Source organism: Podarcis raffonei, chromosome 6, assembly GCF_027172205.1.
Source record: "Podarcis raffonei isolate rPodRaf1 chromosome 6, rPodRaf1.pri, whole genome shotgun sequence".
Lineage (NCBI taxonomy): Eukaryota > Metazoa > Chordata > Lepidosauria > Squamata > Lacertidae > Podarcis > Podarcis raffonei.
The window spans coordinates 59,723,247-59,741,812 of NC_070607.1; the positions used below are offsets into that span (position 1 = coordinate 59,723,247).

The window sequence follows — 18,566 nt, forward strand, 5'->3', positions numbered from 1 at the left end:
GATGGTTTCACCTTCAACAAATCTCTTACAGCAATGATTAGGTGTTCCATCATGTCAGCTGAAGGCTGGGTCAACAAGTCCTTTATCAAGCAAAGAAATGCAAATAAGGAAACCAAGACCATGACTACCCCATGAGCTTAGCAGCTAGATATAAAATGATGGGGTGTTTTTTATTTTTTTTATAAAATGTCTGTGTGCTAGTTTGTTGCATGCAACACAGGTTTGCCTTGCAGACTGACTCACACATGCATGATTATAACTTGATAAGTGCAGCATCGAGTGGCAATTTGCAAGTCTGAATGAGCCATTTTGCCACCGATCAAAACCATAGTATTCATCTTTCCTCTCTTCATATACAATGTTTTTGTAGAATCAGTTCATACATTCAGCTGCAGGTTAATAGAGTGAGGTGTCATCAATATGCTTATGACACCCGGCTCTATTTCTCCTTTTAACCAGATACATTGAGGTGGCAGGCATGCTGAATCAGTGTTTGAGATTAGTAATGACCAATAAGCTAAAGCTCAGTCCATATGAGATAAAGTTACTTGTTGGTAATGAGTTTATTTGATCTGGGAGGCCAGTTAATACTTTTATCTCCACAAGAGTTAGCAGAATCAATTGCTGATCTTCATTTGGGGCTCTTCCCCACAATTCCATAGGAATTTTTTAAAAGCCAACCTGTGAAGGCTTCTAGAGAAAGAAGCACAAAACCAGAATGACCTCCACAACTTGCCTGTCTGCCCAGACAGCATTCCATTTAGACGAACCATTGAATTGTATAGATTTGCTGTCTATATCTGTGCATGAACACACAGAACTGAGATATGGGGCGATTTAACATGCCACCATGTCTAGTCCTTGCTTTCTGCCACCCACCATACTTAATATTTCTTTATTTGCACCTATCCAAATCCAAACAGATTTTGCCCATTACATTTAGACTGGACCACTAACAACTTCATGTTTTGTTTTGTTTTTCATGTTTCAAACTTAGTCATCTGTGATAGGTTTCCAGGAAGAGCAGACCACTATCTTCTCTCAAGACTCAGGCTGGATAAAATGAGTCCAGAATGGAAAAGTAGTCAGGGCAGCTTGCAGCCCTTTTCTCCAAATCTAGCACACCAACACACACCCATTGACCAGACACTCAGCTATGTTTTTCTAATGACTAAAAGGAGCCTGTTGTCTCATTCCCCTCAAGCTTCCTCTTCCGAGTCTGTTGTGGCAGAAAGAATATTAGCATTTTGCTCTTTTTTGAAAAAGTTGCTAACAGGTGCAAAGCTAGGCTTCAAAATAGTTGTACAGTATCTGATGATCGGAGGAGCAATTGATTATAGGATCTCCAGTGGTGGGGTGTAGGGCTGTGAGTCTGTTAGTGGTGGTGAACAATAGGAAGAGGGCAGAAAGTTTGGTTGCATCCATACATACTATACTGGTTACAGTGTAGGACTAAAGCTGCAGAGACACAAGTTCAAATCTCCCCTCAGCCATGAAACTCACTGGGTGACTTTGGGCCAGTCAACAACCCTCAGCCTAACCTACTTAACAGGGTTGTTATAAAGAGTGGAGGACTGTGTATGTCATCTTGAGCTTATTGGAGAAAAGGCAGGATCAAAGTGTAAGAAAAGAAGAAGCCTATTAGCCAATCTGATTCATAACCACTAAGGCAATGTCCGAAAGGAAAGCACAAGAGTATTAAACACACATGCACAGAGCTGCACGTATGTGGCAAAAAGAGTGAAGAGACAGTGAATCATCTTTACCTGCTCTAAGTCAGGACGTTGTGTGGCTCTGTTTCCATTCATTGTTGCAAACAAAACGGCATCATGGATGGTCACGAAGAGATGACTGGGCTCAAGACCTCCTTCTTCAAAGACTCCCCCCGTGCGGATATCATCATACACTTGGGCTAACGAAGGAGACAAAGTTACCGGTATATAGACTAAACTGCAAGCAGGAGCTGTGTGCTGGAAAACTATTTGTGTCAGGGCATTTCCTATACACTAGATTTGTGAGCCAGAATAATAGGTAGAAGGCCTATGTAATGCAAAATGATACTATTTAAAGCCCATAGGGCCTGTTGCAATTGTTAAGAATCAGACACAAGTATATGGAACTAGGATGATGCGCTATTGCTGTTTGAATTTGAAGCTCAAAATGTTAATGGGTTGAGCAAGAGGACTAAGGGGGACTGCAGGTTCTTTGTTGGGAAATGTCCCCCCCCCCCAGCTGTACACTTGGAAGCAGCTGGCTCATGTCATGTGTTGGCAAAATATTTTTTCTGGGACAAGAATATAGAAAGAGTCACTGTGTCATTAAACCCCTAAGATCTGGAGACTCACATTATTTAGAACCCTGTCCGAAGCTCCAATCTGTAGAGTAATTCATTAATTTCACCACCATTATCATAACACTCTTCAGGAAATCTCATAATTCTTGAATCATTGTGGGATAACAAGGCTGTTTTAGAGTAGTCTGTGGGTGAGACACCCCTATTCCACTGGGGGCGAAAGGCGAAAGCCCACATGATTTCATATGCTTATTAAAATGTGGGTTGAATTGCAATCATGAAAAAAATACCCTATACTTTTGCCTCAGTAGAAGTGCCATCCCTCCTCTGTGTTTCCATCTTCCAACTTTAAGCTGCTTTGGCATATCAATTGCATGCTATTTCCAAGAACAATCAAGTTCAAGAAATCTGAGGTATAATCGTACCTCTTATGGTTAAGTAAAGTCACACATTTACAACCATTAGCAATGTCTAATGATTTCAGAAAAACACAACCCTGAATGCAGTGAAGCAGAAGAAAACACCAACCCCTTAATCATGTAAGTCTCTTATACCTGCCTCTTCATATGCTGTTGTGTGATTTATTTATTTTTTAAGCATTGTGTGTCTTTTCTGCTGGCTACAAACAGGCTTTGTTATGAATTGTCATGCCCTGAACCCTTTAGCTGGCGAAAGCATCCACAATGGAACAAGGAGTTTACACCAGGAAACTGATACAAAACCAATTCACATTGGATATTTAATACTACTAGAGGGACAGAAACTACATGCAACAATCAGTTTCAGATGTGTGATTCTTCCCTGATTTGTAGAGCCTGTTTAACCCTTCCACTTATGGCCACCCCTCCAGCTGTTTTGCCAACCATGGGGGGAGGGGGGAGAGATAGGGTGCATGAGTATCTTTTCACGCACAGGAAGAAAAGCAGATTGGTGAAAGCAAATTTTGAAGTGACAAATAGCCTGGCAGCCTCTGAGGCTACTTTGCATATATAAAAAAAGTCGGAGGGCATTGCTCAGTGATGTTTGAACTTGATTTGTGGTATTGCTGCATTATTAAATACCTACTCAGTCCCCATGCTACACTACAGAACAGGACTTTTAAATTTGTATAGTGCCTAGATTTTTGCAATTAATATGAAAATGGTAATGTGTTTTACATGCAATATATTTATTTGCTTCCAGCAGTTACTCTGCCCATTTTCAATGCCCTCAAAATGGAAGATAGAGAAAATATGGTACAAAGAGCAATAGACCTACCTTGTACATTTGCCAGAAATACTTGAATCCCAATCCTCTGATAGTTGGTGCACAGCTATATGAGGAGACCAGGAGTGGGGGAGGGAACGAGAGTATATTATTAGCTTTTACAACACGAAATCTGAGAGTCCATGAATTTAGGATGCACTACCTCAGCGCCTAGGGCTTGCCGATCGAAAGGTCGGCGGTTCGAATCCCCGTGGCGGGGTGCGCTCCCGCTGCTCGGTCCCAGCGCCTGCCAACCTAGCAGTTCGAAAGCACCCCCGGGTGCAAGTAGATAAATAGGGACCGCTTACTGGCGGGAAGGTAAACGGCGTTTCCGTGTGCTGCGCTGGCTCGCCAGATGCAGCTTTGTCACGCTGGCCACGTGACCCGGAAGTGTCTCCGGACAGCGCTGGCCCCTGGCCTCTTAAGTGAGATGGGCGCACAACCCCAGAGTCTGTCAAGACTGGCCTGTACGGGCAGGGGTACCTTTACCTTTACCTTTACAAATTCAAGACATGGTACATTAGCATAATAACACTTCCAGTGTCGGCCGGGGGGGGGGAGGACACCAAACTATGTAGCACTGCATTTTCAAAAGTGCTTAGCTCAGGTGATACTGATGCAATGTGTAACCCTGGAACAGCAATGGGAACCACCAAGTGTTCAGGCTCAGTAAACAACGGCTGAGCTTTGAATAGTGCAGCAGAAGGAGATCTGTAGGAGGAGTGCAAGGGTCAAAATGTGTTTCTGGGAACTGACCTGTGTTCCTTGGATTCAGCATCTTGTTCTGATTGCTTATCTGGCAGCGTTTACAACTAGTTGAAATGAGCCTAATGCTACCCTGTGCCTGCCAACTTTTCTTAAAAATAAGACTACTGCAGCTCTTGTTATTAAAACTTAAGAAAACTCAATGGGAAGTTTTAAAGAGAACGAATTCAGTAGGCAGTGCAGCGTCACAGAAATAAACCGGAGGTGGAACCAAGAGGAAAACTGACCTTTCCCAAAGCTTTCGTGCCCATCAGGTCCACAAAGCAAACGCCACTCATATCCAGGATAATTGTGTGGAAGTTGACAAATGGGGGCGCTGTGGTCATGGGGTCAGTGTTTGATTCTGGGATAGCACTGCAGGTGCTGCTGCGATGACTGGCAATGGTTCCCTGTTCAGCCTGCTTTTCAGATGGGTTGAAGTTAATGTAGGAGACGCTTTTACCATTTGCGGAGGTCTGGTTATTGTTGGTATCTGTCGGAGACATGCTTGCAAAATCCTTCTGGAGCTCTTGCAGAGACATAGTCTGTAGCAAAGGAAGGGGGACCACATTCAAGTTCATATTTATTCTAACTTATTTTCATTGCTGTTGATCTTATTTATTGTGAGTTGCTTTGGGTTGCATTGGCAAAGAAACAAGCAAACCGTGACTAATGAGTTTAATAAATAAATAAAATATTGGTTTCATATGTTATATGAAGAAGAAGAAGAAGAAGAAGAAGAAGAAGAAGAAGAAGAAGAAGAAGAAGAAGAAGAAGAGTTTGGATTTGATATCCCGCCTTTCACTCCCTTTAAGGAGTTTCAAAGCGGCTAACATTCTCCTTTCCCTTCCTCCCCCACAACAAACACTCTGTGAGGTGAGTGGGGCTGAGAGACTTCAAAGAAGTGTGACTGGCCCAAGGTCACCCAGCAGCTGCATGTGGAGGAGCGGAGACGCGAACCCGGTTCCCCAGATTACGAGTCTACCGCTCTTAACCACTACACCACACTGGCTCTCTATAATATGTTGATTATATGCACATAGACTCATAGAATCGTAGAGTTGGAAGGGTCCCTGAGAATTATCTAGCAGCTGTCCCATACGGGGATTGAACCTGCAACATGCATGTGTGCTTATGCACATACACCACGTTTCTACCGTGGTTGGTATCTGAAGTGGTTAGCAAAATATCAGAAAATGCCATTAAAACAAAACAAAACCAGCCGTCAAATACATTAATACAGTACAAACTTTTATATCATATCATTTAAACATTGGCTTGAAATACTGAAAAAGGCTCTCCTGAGAGTAAGAGGACTCTCCTGAATGAGGTGAGACTGAGGGATTTCAGCATTAATCATAAGCCGCAGTGCTAGCTGTTGGTTGTTTATCTACTAATTCTTTTTGTAAAAAGCTTTGAGGGTTGTTGCTTGTTGTTTTTTGTTGTTGTTTTTTACAATCAAGTGGTATATAAATTTTATGAAATAAACTAAATAATTCCAATGAAAGGCAGTAATAGATTATAAAAAAAATACAAGTGGCGCATGAAGGGCAAAAGAAGAAATGGTCCAACAATTCCCAATTTTAACAAGTTCATACATTTTCTTCACATTTTTCATTGTAGAATTCAGTAGCTTGCACTGGATTTGCAATAAATAACTGATGAATATTCTTTGCCTTACAATGATAAAACTAATAGGAAAAAATCCAGTCTGGTCCAACATTTATTGGACCAGTTTGGCCCAATTTTACTACTATAACAATAACAACAACAACAATTTGCATGCTAGTACCATTATCCAGTTCCTGGTCTAACCTGCAGCTTCCTGTGGTCTATAGGTGCATGCATTGTAAGGCAGGCTTGTTTGTTTCCATACACCCTGTGTTTGTGGCAGAATCAACTTGCAAACATCTTCTTGCTAATCAAGTAATTCCTGTTTCAAATGTGGCAATTAGCTGTGTATTTTTTTAAAAAATAATCTTGTCCTTCCAGTTGGCAAGGAATTAGGCCAGAGTTTTCAAAACAGCAACACTTGGGATAAATAGCGATTTTTAAATTATGTATCTCATTTTCATTTAATTATGCGCAGAGCCACTGTATGGAAATTGGTGTGTGTGGTAGTGGTGGGGCGATCACTATTCCCTAAATTCTGCCAGGCTTGCACCAACCAGGTGAAGAAAGGAGTATGGGTTTGTTTTCCTTTTCCTTTACCTACTGTGATAAGTTTTTGTTTTAAATCCCTCCCATTGACCATACTACACTTTGCATTATCTATTCTGACCAGCAACAGCTCTCCACAGTGACCCAAAGCAATTTACAAAAAACGTTACACTTGTTTTCAATATTTTTGGGAAAGGAATTTATTTCCCTTCCCCCTAGTTAGTGCATTAGTTGTAGTAGTGGGTGCAGAACAAAATGTGGAACATGAAAGTTACGGACATCTATTGGATAGTGCCTATGAAGTCACACATGATGAATGACTTACCCACATCATTATGTGAACTTTTTTTTAAAAAAAAAAGTTTATTTAATTTTTAAAAAAATTATATGGAGGCTGACTGCTCCTCCACTGTCCCAGTCAGGTTTAGGAGTGGCCATGAAGGCTGGTGAAATCTCTCTCCAAAGTGGCAAACAAATGCTACCCCATAATCTAGCAGCAACAACAGTTCTTTTTAGGCTGTTGATAGCCTCTTTCCACTGTTACAGCACACAGATCAACTTTTTTTTTTAAAGGCCAGAATAAGTAGGGTTCTCTTCCTGTCCCCAACAAAGCTGCCTTCTGTCGCTCCAACAAGGTTAACCCCTTCATGTATCACGCATAGAAAGCATCTCTCACAACTAGGAAAATTGCTAAATTACCTTGTTTTTCCTGAAGAGTGATTTTAGCTTGCTTGTTCTCTCTGATGTTGCCCTTGCCTTTTCTTGATTCTTCACATACTTTTTCCTCGCCAAGTAGACTTTGATGGGATCCACACCAGTCTGTTCAAATAAAAGACAGTAAGCCAGGTTGTTCTCAACTCCTGCGTGTAACAAACGGGTCACCATGTTCAACGACCCTGTCCCTCAAGTGAAAGACAGTTCCAGGACCCCCAGGGCTTTCCTCTCTCTCTATCCTTGAGCCCCACCCCAATTGGCGGGGTTGTGGTGGTGGTGGTCGTCCTGGAGACTCCCCAGGAAAGTGCGCAGGAGGAAGGAAAGGCAAGATCGTTGCATCAGGCAAGCAGAATGGAATGAGCTCCTTAGTGGCATGTTGGATTCTACCCAGGGAATCCACAGTTTCTACCGTAAGTGGTGGAGCTGAAAAGTGGAGAGATGGGTCCGCTTACATTTAAAAATGTGTCTTCCTAACTTGAGCAAGAGTTATATTCATTGGGAAGCAATGGGTAGGGCAGGGATATTGGCTTCAAAATGAGATTCAAACAAAAGATTTCAGTGCAAGTGTGAGTACAGTACACTAGTTTGCCCAGTGACTGCTTCTGCCTCCTAAGATGTCGGTGGTGACAATGATACATACACTTATTTTAAAAATAAAATAACAAAATACAGAGAAAAGTGGGGAAACCACAATGAAATCTGAGAGGAAATCAACAGAGAGAGAGAGAGAGAGAGAGAGAGAGAGAGAGAGAGAGAAGCCTAGGGAAATAAATAATATATTCACTTGGCCCTGAAAAGGCATCAGAGTAGGTAGATGCCAGCCAAGCCTTTCGAAAATTTTCTCTACCAAGCTTATTCATCTCTCCACAACTTTTGGTGTTCCAGGCTTGTCACTGCAAGGTAGACTGAGCTCTGAAAACTGATGGTGCAGAAAGCCAAGTGGTATGACTTCTTGTTTTTTTATTTACTCATTTATTTACTCCCAACGTTTGTCAGTGAACTAAGTGAGAGAACTAAACAGGTCCAATATACGCCTTTGTTTGCAAGACATTTGCTGTTGCTTAGTGAGGAAAATCGTACATCGCGATGAAGAAATGGTTTTGGCATGAGGTAAATATCTGTTCCTGTAATGCAAAAAATGGTTAATCATCGCCTACACAATAGATTTTTATTTTTTATTTTTTACCTTGGCAATAACTTTCTCCCTGAATATCTCTGAATTAGCGAAGTAAAGAGGGGAGCAGTAGGTAACAATTTTAATTCCTTCAATTTCTCGGACCTGCAAAGAAAGAGAAAAGTTCTCAGGGTTCAAATGGTCCTTTGAGATGTTTAGGAGGAAGATTTAGTAAATAACCCTTTTCTCATACTCATCTAAGGAGAAATGAATGCAGGCGGTAGTGGCTGCACTGTGGCAGCAGGTTCTTTCTCCAGATCTACACATTTTTGGTGGGTAAGTGCATCTCAGATGGGGGAGACCATTCAATCCAGCACAAGCTTTCACCTAAACAGCTGTCTGGCAGAATCCTAGGCTATGTGTGCCCTGTTGCAGGACTGAATATGTGCCACCTGTTAACATGTGGATTCCCCTCAGTTTGCTAGTCTGCTTCCTGGAAGTGGTGTCACTTTGGTAAGAGTTACTACTTTCCATTAACTCTTTCATCTCTGTTCTTGCTAGGGAACGGAACATAGCAAGAAAGTACATTTTCCTAATCTTGCACACTTTTCACCCTTTGCAAAAATTAAAGTGAAGTTCCTTCCCAGATAGTACTGGCTCTTCAATTTAGCCAAACAGGCTACAAAGTAGAGCCTTAGTGCAGATGTCAGCAAATTTTTTCAGCAAGGGGCTGGTCCACTGTCCCTCAGACCTTATGGGGGGTGGACTATATTTTTTTGGTGGGGGGATGAATGAATTCCTATGCCCCACAAATAACCCAGAGATGCATTTTAAATAAAAGCACACATTCTACTCATGTAAAAACATGCTGATTCCCGGACCATCCACAGGCCGGATTTAGAAGGTGACTGGGCTGGATCCGGCCCCCAGGCCTTAGTTTGCCTACCCATGCCTTAGTGATTAGGTTGCTGAGCCTGTTCCATGTGTTTGGCTTACATAAGATTCCCTATGGCACAGAACATAATTGGACATTCATACTAGAGCCAGTGTCATACACATTCCTATTTACTCTGCAAGCAGTGAGCTCCCACTGCTGGTTTGGGAAGTGGTGCACGAACAATGTTAGCCATGGAAATGGTTACAAAAGAAAAGAGCAATGCTGCCAGTGAATTTCAAACTCTACTGAACAATAATGGCCAACTTTGGCCATCAATACTATGAGGTAAATTTGCACAACAAATAGATGCTCAAAACTCAAATCACATCTGATGAGAGTGCGAACATCTCACTTGTGTATTGATGGCAAAAACAGGAGGAAGCAGAGGGTTATTTTCTGATCCATTTACCTTGCTGTAGACTTTGGGATTTTTGTATATATCAGTAGCAGCTACAGGACCAATGACACAACCATTGCGACTGTGAAGGAAAATGGAAAGAAACAATTGTCAAAATATAGTCAGCCTTTTTAAAAAAGTCAGTTTCACTGAAGTTCCTGTTAATACAGTTCAATGATGCAAGTGAAATAGAAAAGAAAGGATTGTGTGCTTAACTTCATTACAAGTCATTATATAGCTTTAGGCGCCAGGCAAAATTTTTCCTCTTTAACTACCTGTGGCTGTCACTGCTATGTTCCAAAACGTTGGAAGGCAGCCCTGTTTAGGGAAGTTTTTAATGTTTAATGCTGTATTGTGTTTTTAATATTTGGTTGGGAGCCACCCAGAGTGGCTGGGGAAACCCAGCCAGATGGGCAGGGTATGTATGTATAAATAAATTATTTATTATTATTATTATTATTATTATTATTATTATTATTATTATTATACCAGATCCGTCCAAATTGGGGGAGAGATTATGAAACCAACCTACACTCTTCATCCCAATAAGAGAGATGTTGGGAGGGGAGAATCACTCTAGAAGTAGTGATGTCCACAGTTGGAGGAAATAAAATAAAAGGGGCAGGCCAGTAGAGCTTTGTATTTGAACACACCACGAATATCAATAAATTTATCTATGGTTCCCATTTCACTGGGCCAATGGAGGAAACCTCTTGAAAACACAGCAGCAGCAGTGGCTCTAATCTTGCTAAACAAAACAGAGTAGCTTCATTAGTCTAGCAATACGTAACAGTGTTCGTGAGGCCCCAATTGCTATTCTCCTTCACCACCATCCTAAATTGATGACAGAGGGTGTGAAGAAAGGAAGAGTGTGTCTTCTGGATCAAATGTGTCATATATACATTAAAAAGCTGATTGAGTTTCTTCTTTTTCCCGGATGTGTTTCACAATGTTCAAAAGAGCAGAAAACTGCTGTGTTGTGAACATGGTAGACATTCAAGTTTTCTTCAGTTGAATTTTTTTTGTCATGAATGTGCCCCCATGTGGTGACAATTGGTGGCACACCAGGGAGCAGTCTTGAGCATTGAAAAAAAGAATGGGGGAATGAGACTAAGGGTGTGCCTTTACAAGTGGTTCCTCAAGATCCCTTACAAGATCAGAATTATACCCCGGGGAAATAAATGCTGATTCACACATTACCCTCATGGCATGGAGTTCTCTGTGGCCTGAATTTGCAAGGCCGATATGGGCAAGAAAGTCTGGGGATTCCTCCTAGTCCTTACGGGAGAGACTGTCCGTCAACGATAACAGACAGCAGGGGTCCATGACATTCTGGTTCTACATTCCTATCTACATTGCAGGCATGGGAGATACCAAGGTGAGTCCTGCAAGCATCTTCTGCAGTCTACACTCATGCAAGGTTATTCCTATGTGGGAAGCATTTCTGCAAAACATCCCCCCCCCTATTTTTCTGAGATGGTGAAAGACCTAACCTGGTGGACACCTTAGTGGTATGAAAAGAGAAACCAAGAAAAGCAGAGGTCCCTGTGCTCAGTCCTTTCCTATCGTCTACCATGATGAAACAGTTGCATCCAAAGATGCTCCCTGAATATAAAGCATTTCTTCCAACTGATGCTAACGGGGATGGGAGGGAGTTGACTTGGGACTGTGAAGGAGTGGAGGCAGGGGAGGGAAGCCTTTCACAATTTGTTCCTGCCCTAGTCCCAGTTGGCATTGACCCTGCTGTTCACAAGGAAAGGAAAATGCTCACTGATGCCAACAAGAGCTTTCCTCCCATCGTGAATAGAGGTGGGGTACGTGTGGTTCAAATCAGGATCCCAGCAGGTATAATGGATTAAAGATTCCCTCGGAAATGCCACATTCTCAATCTGTTTTAGTTCTCCCCACCAGCTATTTGGTTGTGGTTGTTTTTAAATTAACTGCACAACAACATGATCTGGTATCACCTTGACTTTCTCTCTGGGTCTCTCTCTCCACAGGAAATATCAGCATAGTCCAGCATCACATTTATCTCTTATACTGAGAGTTTAGTGAGTAATAAGTGGGAGTTCCCTTGTATCTATAATGGATTTGAGAGGAGGATACATGCCACAGGTGTTTTTAAGCCTGACGTAAATACTTTCATATTTATACCAGCCTTGGAATATATTTATGGGAATGGCCGATTAGCTAGCAGTTATCTGAAACTGACATCATTGTTTACTAACAGGGACTGGTGCTTTCATGTTCCACGTGCTGGGATTAGCACCTGCCTTTGAAATTTTGACCCATATGATGGAAAATGTCCCTCCTTGGGCATTTCTATCACATGCCACACCAGGAAAATACTTACAACTGGGTATGGAAAACCACCACAAGGATGGAAAAACCCACTCCCACAGCGAGTCCAAAGGGCAAGCCCAGGAAGAAAGCTGACAGGAAGCTCACCACCCAGACCACCTGTGGAAAGACATAAAACACAGCCGGTCACTTCCTTGCACTGGGAATGGGGAGGGGAATGTGGATACTTGGATGAAGTGGACGGGCCTGGGATTTTAAATATATCTGCAAAGATAAGGTTGGGATATTGTAGCCCGGAGTTAAGTTGTTGCCTCCTTAGACACTTCCATTCAAGTGAATGTGGACAAATGTGCTTTGCTCAACTCAAATTGCCATTAAAACACTTGTTTTATTGTTGCCTATTAAATTTCTTCTTCTGTTTGGAAAAAACAGGATCTCAGCTAAGATATTGGAGTATCTACAGCAAGCATTGGGCCAAGATAGACAATTATATATCTTGTTAAGTAGTTTCCCATACAGTTCTTTGGAGAATTGTTTGTGTGGCTGTATTCCTAAGGTCTGTTTGCTCAGGTGCTGTGCAAAGCACCCTCTGCCCCAAGGCCCCTGCTTTTCCTTTGTCGTCTCTTCTGCCATACTGGGGCAGGAAAAACAAGATGCAGCCTAGATTATCTTGCAGGGGTTGCTATGAGTTGAATATTTGATCTGACAAACCCACCCCAATACTGTAAGTTTACTGAGCACTCAGACTTGCTTCAGCATGTACTCCTATACACATTTACCTGGGAGTAAGCCCTATTGAACACTATGGGGTTTACTACTGAAAAGAAATGATTTATTGATAAAATTATATCCCTCCTTTTTGTATACAGTTTACTCAAGGGTATGTGGCTGTGAAGCTGTTCCAAACTAACTACTTGTGCAGGTGCATCACTGAGTCAGGTGTTTTGCCCAGCATACTTCAAGACTGAATTCAAGTCCATTGTTGTGTAATTCCATATTCTGAACTTCAAAGCAATATCTCCCTTGACTTCTATTTGAACAGCATTTTAAGAAAACTGTTGATGTCTGTGACTGAACAATTAGGATTATTCTTTTCACTGATAAAGCAGTTTCTGGAGAACACACATTGGCACAATTTACACTAATTTAGTTTACTGTTGTAAATCTTGTTCAAATAAAATATCCAACAACCAAACCTTTATAAAGCTCGTTTGCTTTTTCCATGGTACACATGCCAGTAAATTTTACATCAGCTAATGCCTGGAACCCTTATCTCTTTTTTTGTGAAGGACTTTTCTTCCCTGGAGGGCCATTATCTAAGAGTTTCAAGGCACAGTTTCTAGATATTGGATTGCGCCAACAAAGGAAGCTCCTTTGTACTAGGCTGAACTAGACTAAAAGGTCCAGTCATGACAGACTCTGGGGTTGCGGCGCTCATCCCGCTTTATTGGCCGAGTGAGCCAGAGTAGAGCTTCCGGGTCATGTGGCCAGCATGACTAAGCCGCTTCTGGCGAACCAGAGCAGCGCACAGAAACGCTGTTTACCTTCCTGCCAGAGCGGTACCTATTTATCTACTTGCACTTGGACGTGCTTTCGAACTGCTAGGTTGGCAGGAGCAGGGATCAAGCAACAGGAGCTCACCCCGTCGCGGGGATTTGAACCGCCGACCTTCCGATCGGCAAGTCCTAGGCTCTGTGGTTTAACCCACAGTGCCACCCTGAACTAGACTAGACTAGTATTAATTGTTAAGAGATTTTCAGGGTCTCTTTCGCATGTCAGAGATTGAACTTGAGTCATTTTGCATGGGAATCATATGTTCCCCTCCACTAATATTATTAGTGTTGGCAACAGGCTCTAAAAGGCAGCACGCATCATAGCAATAGACTTTGGCTGTGCTCTTCCATCAAAATAAATCATGTTGTGAAACCACAGGTTATGAAGCTGAGTGCTTTTAAACAAACCATAGTTAAGATTAACGAAACCATAGTTAAATCTAGGACTCAAATGTAATGCAAAACTTCAGTTAATTAGAAAACAGAAACAAAAGCTTCCATACTGGTTGCATTATAGAGGGAGGAAGCAGTACACATGTCCAAGGTTCATTCCCATCATGATAAACAGTGGCATCCAATTGTAGCCTTGGTCATGACAGCTCAGGTCTGTATATTGCATACACTAACCATTTGAACATTTAGTTCAGAAGTTATGCTTATTGGGCTCTGTTCATAAACATTCATTTACAATATATTCCTATGTATTCATAAACTCCAGCAAGAAAATGTAATTATATGCCAAGGAGATAGAAATCTTGTTATCAGAATAAATATGCAATATGACTTATTCAAAGGTGACTCCTGCATTGTTTTATTTGGAATTTACACTTGGAGTTCTTATGGAATATTTGTTTATCATAGAGAGACATGGCTGAAATATATCTCCATAGCTATGCTGGCTAGATTCTTGCCTTTAGAAAAAAAGCACCTGATATTCTTAGCAATCCAGCTTTTATTAGGAACCCCAAGGGGATTTTATTGCATGTGGAAATGCAAAAGCCAATCACCCCTGGTTTCACGTTCTCACTGAATACTCTAGGCTTCATGCTCGTGGTGCTTTACAAAGGAGTGTATTAACCCATACCAAACAATAGGTTCGGACTCCCCTCTTCTCTCACAAGGCATTTAAAAAGGGGCACTCACACAGTCCAGCTTGCTTTTTTTCCAGAGGTAGTAAGGATCAGTCAATTGCTTGAGAGAATTCTTCAGGTTCACAGCTATCAAGGCTCCCAACACAGCCTGCAATAAAGATCACACAACATAGATATAGATAACAAACAGATAACTAAAAGATAACTAAATAGATAACAAAAAGCCTCAATAATATAACATCCTTTTGCTGCCCCAGTATGATTCCTGTTTCTGCCACAATGGCTACATTTGCTTGATAGGAGTATGCTGTAAGTCAGATATTGCTGCACATTACCAAAAAATCATTAATATGCTATATAGTGGTTGTCCTTTTCCAACACAATGCCTGCCCAAGTAGGCCCAAACTGTCTTGAAGATAAATTCCTACTAGAACTAGGTCACAGGCAAAAGGAACTATCAGCACATTCCTATACAGTGGTACTTTGGTTTACGAACTTCATCCGTTCCGGAAGTCTATTTTTAAACCAAAACAATTCTTAAACTGAGGTGTGCTTTCCCTAATGAGGTCTTCCGACGCCGGTGCCCTTCCACCATTTGGCTTCCATTCGTAAACCGAGGTACAGTTCGCAAACCGGAACACTACTTCCAGTTTTGCAGAGTTGGTAAACAGGACTGTCCATAAACCAAGGTACCACTGTATATGTTTAGTCAGAAGTAAGTCTGTTTTCAATAGTACTTGCTCCCAGGAAAGCATGCATAGGAATGTAGCCTCAGTGGCAAAATTGTGCAGCTTCATAAGATGTGAGTTCTGCCACTTGTCTGGTTCCTGTCATCATGTTCCCTTTCCTTGCCAGTTTGAACTGAAACAGTGTCCGCAACAGTGCAAATGTGCTCACATGACAAAAAAAAGGGGGGAAGTTGTGACCACTGAGTTAGAGTAACTTTCTGTCAAGTACTCTGAATTTAGCCAGTCATTTCCTTCCATCTGAAATCAAAATGGCACCATGCTGGAATTTGTTTGACCAAGCCTGTTACAGAAAGGTGTCCCTTAGTTAAAGATGGGGGAACTTAAGACACCAAGCATACAGACATTTCTCATTTATACTGGTTTTATACCAGTTCAACTGTCTACTTCTCCCAAAGAATCCTGGGGTTTGTAAATTGGTGGAGGTATATGCAATTCTCTGATCCCAAGGTCACCTCAGAAAATACAATTTCCGGCGTTCTCTGGGAGAAGGGAATGACTATTAAGCCAGTATAAGCCTGTGGTGTAAATACAGCAGAAGATAAGTCTGAACTACACCGTCTGGAAGCATGTCTTCATGCTCGGTGGTACAATTTTTACCTTAGGAAGAGGGCCGAGGTAGATTCCCAAGGACAACATGGTTATCATCACGACCACTGCCACACAAAAGCTTGCCATCTGAGGAGAGAAAAGTAACTTATCACAAAAAGGACCTGCAATTTATGTTGTGCTATCTGTCAGTAGTAGAAGCAAGAAGCAATATAAGTCAGTAGTCTGGTAGCTGAGGGAGATTAGTGGGATAGAAAGATGGCTTCTTCTCCTGCTCCACCCCTTGCTTACAACAGAGCCTTGAATTATTTGTTGTCTTTATATGAGAGGCCATGTTATTAGTAACTACATTGTTAATCATGGGGGGGGGGTTACATATAATAACACTGCATTTAATTGGAGAAATTGGCCATTTTTATAATTGTGGACTTTCGAATTATGTCAAAGAGCTTCTGGCTAGCCTATAGATCAGGGTTGGGAAATCTTTGTCCCTCCAGATGTTGCTGGACTATGAGTGTGATCATCCAGATTATTGGCCGTTGCTTGGGAGTGATGAGAGAGGCCAACAAAATCAGGAAGGTCGCAGGTTCCCTATATCTGAGACAGATCCTTGCTGCGCAATTTTTCGTTTGTTGCCTTTTATTTAAAGAACAGGCACCTCTGGACAAGCCTGAGGAGTTCTGGATCCCCTGTGAAAAGTTCAGAACAGCACCAGGCAAGGGCTCTGTTGACTTATAAAGCTAGATAAGGCAGAACAGAATGGATCTGATCCATTTGTTTAATGGAGGATTGCATTTGAGATTCCATAAAGTGTCTTGTGGCACTTTCAAGACCAAAAGACGTGCTGTAATATAATGCATTTGATGAAGTGGATTGTGGACCCCAAAAGCATCTTGAAGATGCCACAAGACTCTTGGATGCAACAAGCTAAGATGGCTACCGTTCTGGAAACTGAGATACAGTGATGCAAAATCCTGTTTGCCCATCATCATGGAAAGCCACATGTTAGTACTGCATAGCCTGACCAACTATAATGGGTGGGGAACCTGTGGCTCTCCAGACGTTGATGGACTACAATTCTCACCATCCCTGAGTATTGGCCATGCTGGCTAGGGCTGATGGGAGTTGGCGTCCAACAATATCTGGAGGGGGCCACAGGTTCTTCTCTCAACTGCAAGATCTGTCAACATGACTTGAACTGCTGCAGATGAAAAACTGGCATAATCTTAATATCTATTTCAGAATCTGACAAAAATTAAAATGGGTATGATTACAAATTGCAAGTGTTGGGGGGCTGGTGCGCTGTAGTGTGGTGGTGAAAATGGAGCTCCAAATCAGGCTGTTCCTGGTTCAAATCTAATTTCAGCCATGAATTCACTAGAGGGCCTTAGACAAGCCACTTTTTCTCTACCTCCACTCTCTGCCCCATATAGGGGAATTGACCCACTTTTAAAGGGTTGTAAGGATTACAATAAGATGATGTTTCTGAAGTGTTGTAAACATTTGAAAGTACTATATGAATGCCAATGGTTACCATTTGGATCTGCTTTTGAAGATCCACTCATGTGGCCAATTCTGCTCCAATAACAGAACAGGTTGATTATCTACCTGCAGTATAAACGACTCATTTGCTTTCATTTGAAAGCCATGTCATTCTGGGAATTTGCGTTTAGAGACAATGCGGTGTATTAACTGTTTTAGATCTCAAGCCCTCCTCACATTATTTCTCCAAGGAAAAGAATGTTCAACTACGGTAGTTCAAGTTAATCCATGATCTAGAAACGCTCAGAGCTCATCTTACAAAGTCTCCTACTTTGAGAAGAGAGAGGGGCTAAACAAACCAATAAATCAATAACCTGAGATTTTCCTCCAGCTCCATCCACAGCTAAGGTCACAGAAAGAGCACAGCAAATTACGTGGATTTTGAAAAAGGATCCAAAAAAGTTGCTGCAGCCGAGGGCCAGCATTTCCTATGGAAACAAGGATAATGGACTAATCAGTTTAGGTGGCAGCATTAACAAACAAGATGATGTTTCTCTTACAGTAAGGTTACTTTGGCGGCTATTGCTGGGATGCAAAAAGTAGGTCAAGCGGTCATATAGCTCCAAGATTCTTCCTTCACATGTGAGGGTGGCATTATTTATACAAAAGACTGCCGTCATAGCTGCAATCGCATCACCCGAGGCTCTTTCACACCCCATGAAAATTGCTTCTTCTCACTCCAGAAGCATCCCAGGATTCTCTGACTCTCTTGCAAACCCTCAGAGCAGGAAAATTATTGCAGGCTTCCCTTAACCGCAACTCTAATCTGAGACTCTCATCCCTGATGAATCATCCAGCAAGCAGTACAGAAAGGTCCTGCAGGAGTAACCTGTAGCACACTTGGCGACAGGTTGTTTTAAAAAGCTGTGGTTGTGCAAGTGCTAGCAAGGGAGGACACGCTCCACAGCCATGTGATGCACACAAGGCATTTTCAGAAGACACAGTTTCTGAGCTACTCTTTGGAGAAGTCTCTTTAATCTGACTGAGAGGTCTTAGGAACTAATTACTTGAACTAATTGCTAAATATCCAACAAATAGTCTCCATGTGTGTGTGCGCTCCAGATTCTTCTCTGAGTCAGGGGCCAGTTCTCATAGAGTTATCAAGCAGCAACAGACCAGCACAACCTGAAATGTACAGGAGCTATTTAAAACAATGGCACTGAGATTTGCACAAAGTATG

General features: G+C 41.9%; 1 protein-coding gene across 1 annotated transcript in view; it reads right to left on the minus strand.

The window, feature by feature from the left end:
• The window catches only part of SLC26A9 (solute carrier family 26 member 9), a 59,941-nt gene that overhangs the window by 3,433 nt on the left and 37,942 nt on the right, over nt 1–18,566 (minus strand). The window contains exons 10-19 of the mRNA XM_053393347.1: nt 17,701–17,814; nt 15,896–15,973; nt 14,602–14,697; nt 11,958–12,064; nt 9,617–9,686; nt 8,343–8,435; nt 7,142–7,261; nt 4,531–4,827; nt 3,551–3,605; nt 1,767–1,912 (exon numbers count right to left, since the gene is read on the minus strand). Of these exons, the coding sequence (XP_053249322.1) occupies nt 1,767–1,912; nt 3,551–3,605; nt 4,531–4,827; nt 7,142–7,261; nt 8,343–8,435; nt 9,617–9,686; nt 11,958–12,064; nt 14,602–14,697; nt 15,896–15,973; nt 17,701–17,814 (1,176 nt within the window). The remainder of the gene's footprint in view (nt 1–1,766; nt 1,913–3,550; nt 3,606–4,530; nt 4,828–7,141; nt 7,262–8,342; nt 8,436–9,616; nt 9,687–11,957; nt 12,065–14,601; nt 14,698–15,895; nt 15,974–17,700; nt 17,815–18,566) is intronic.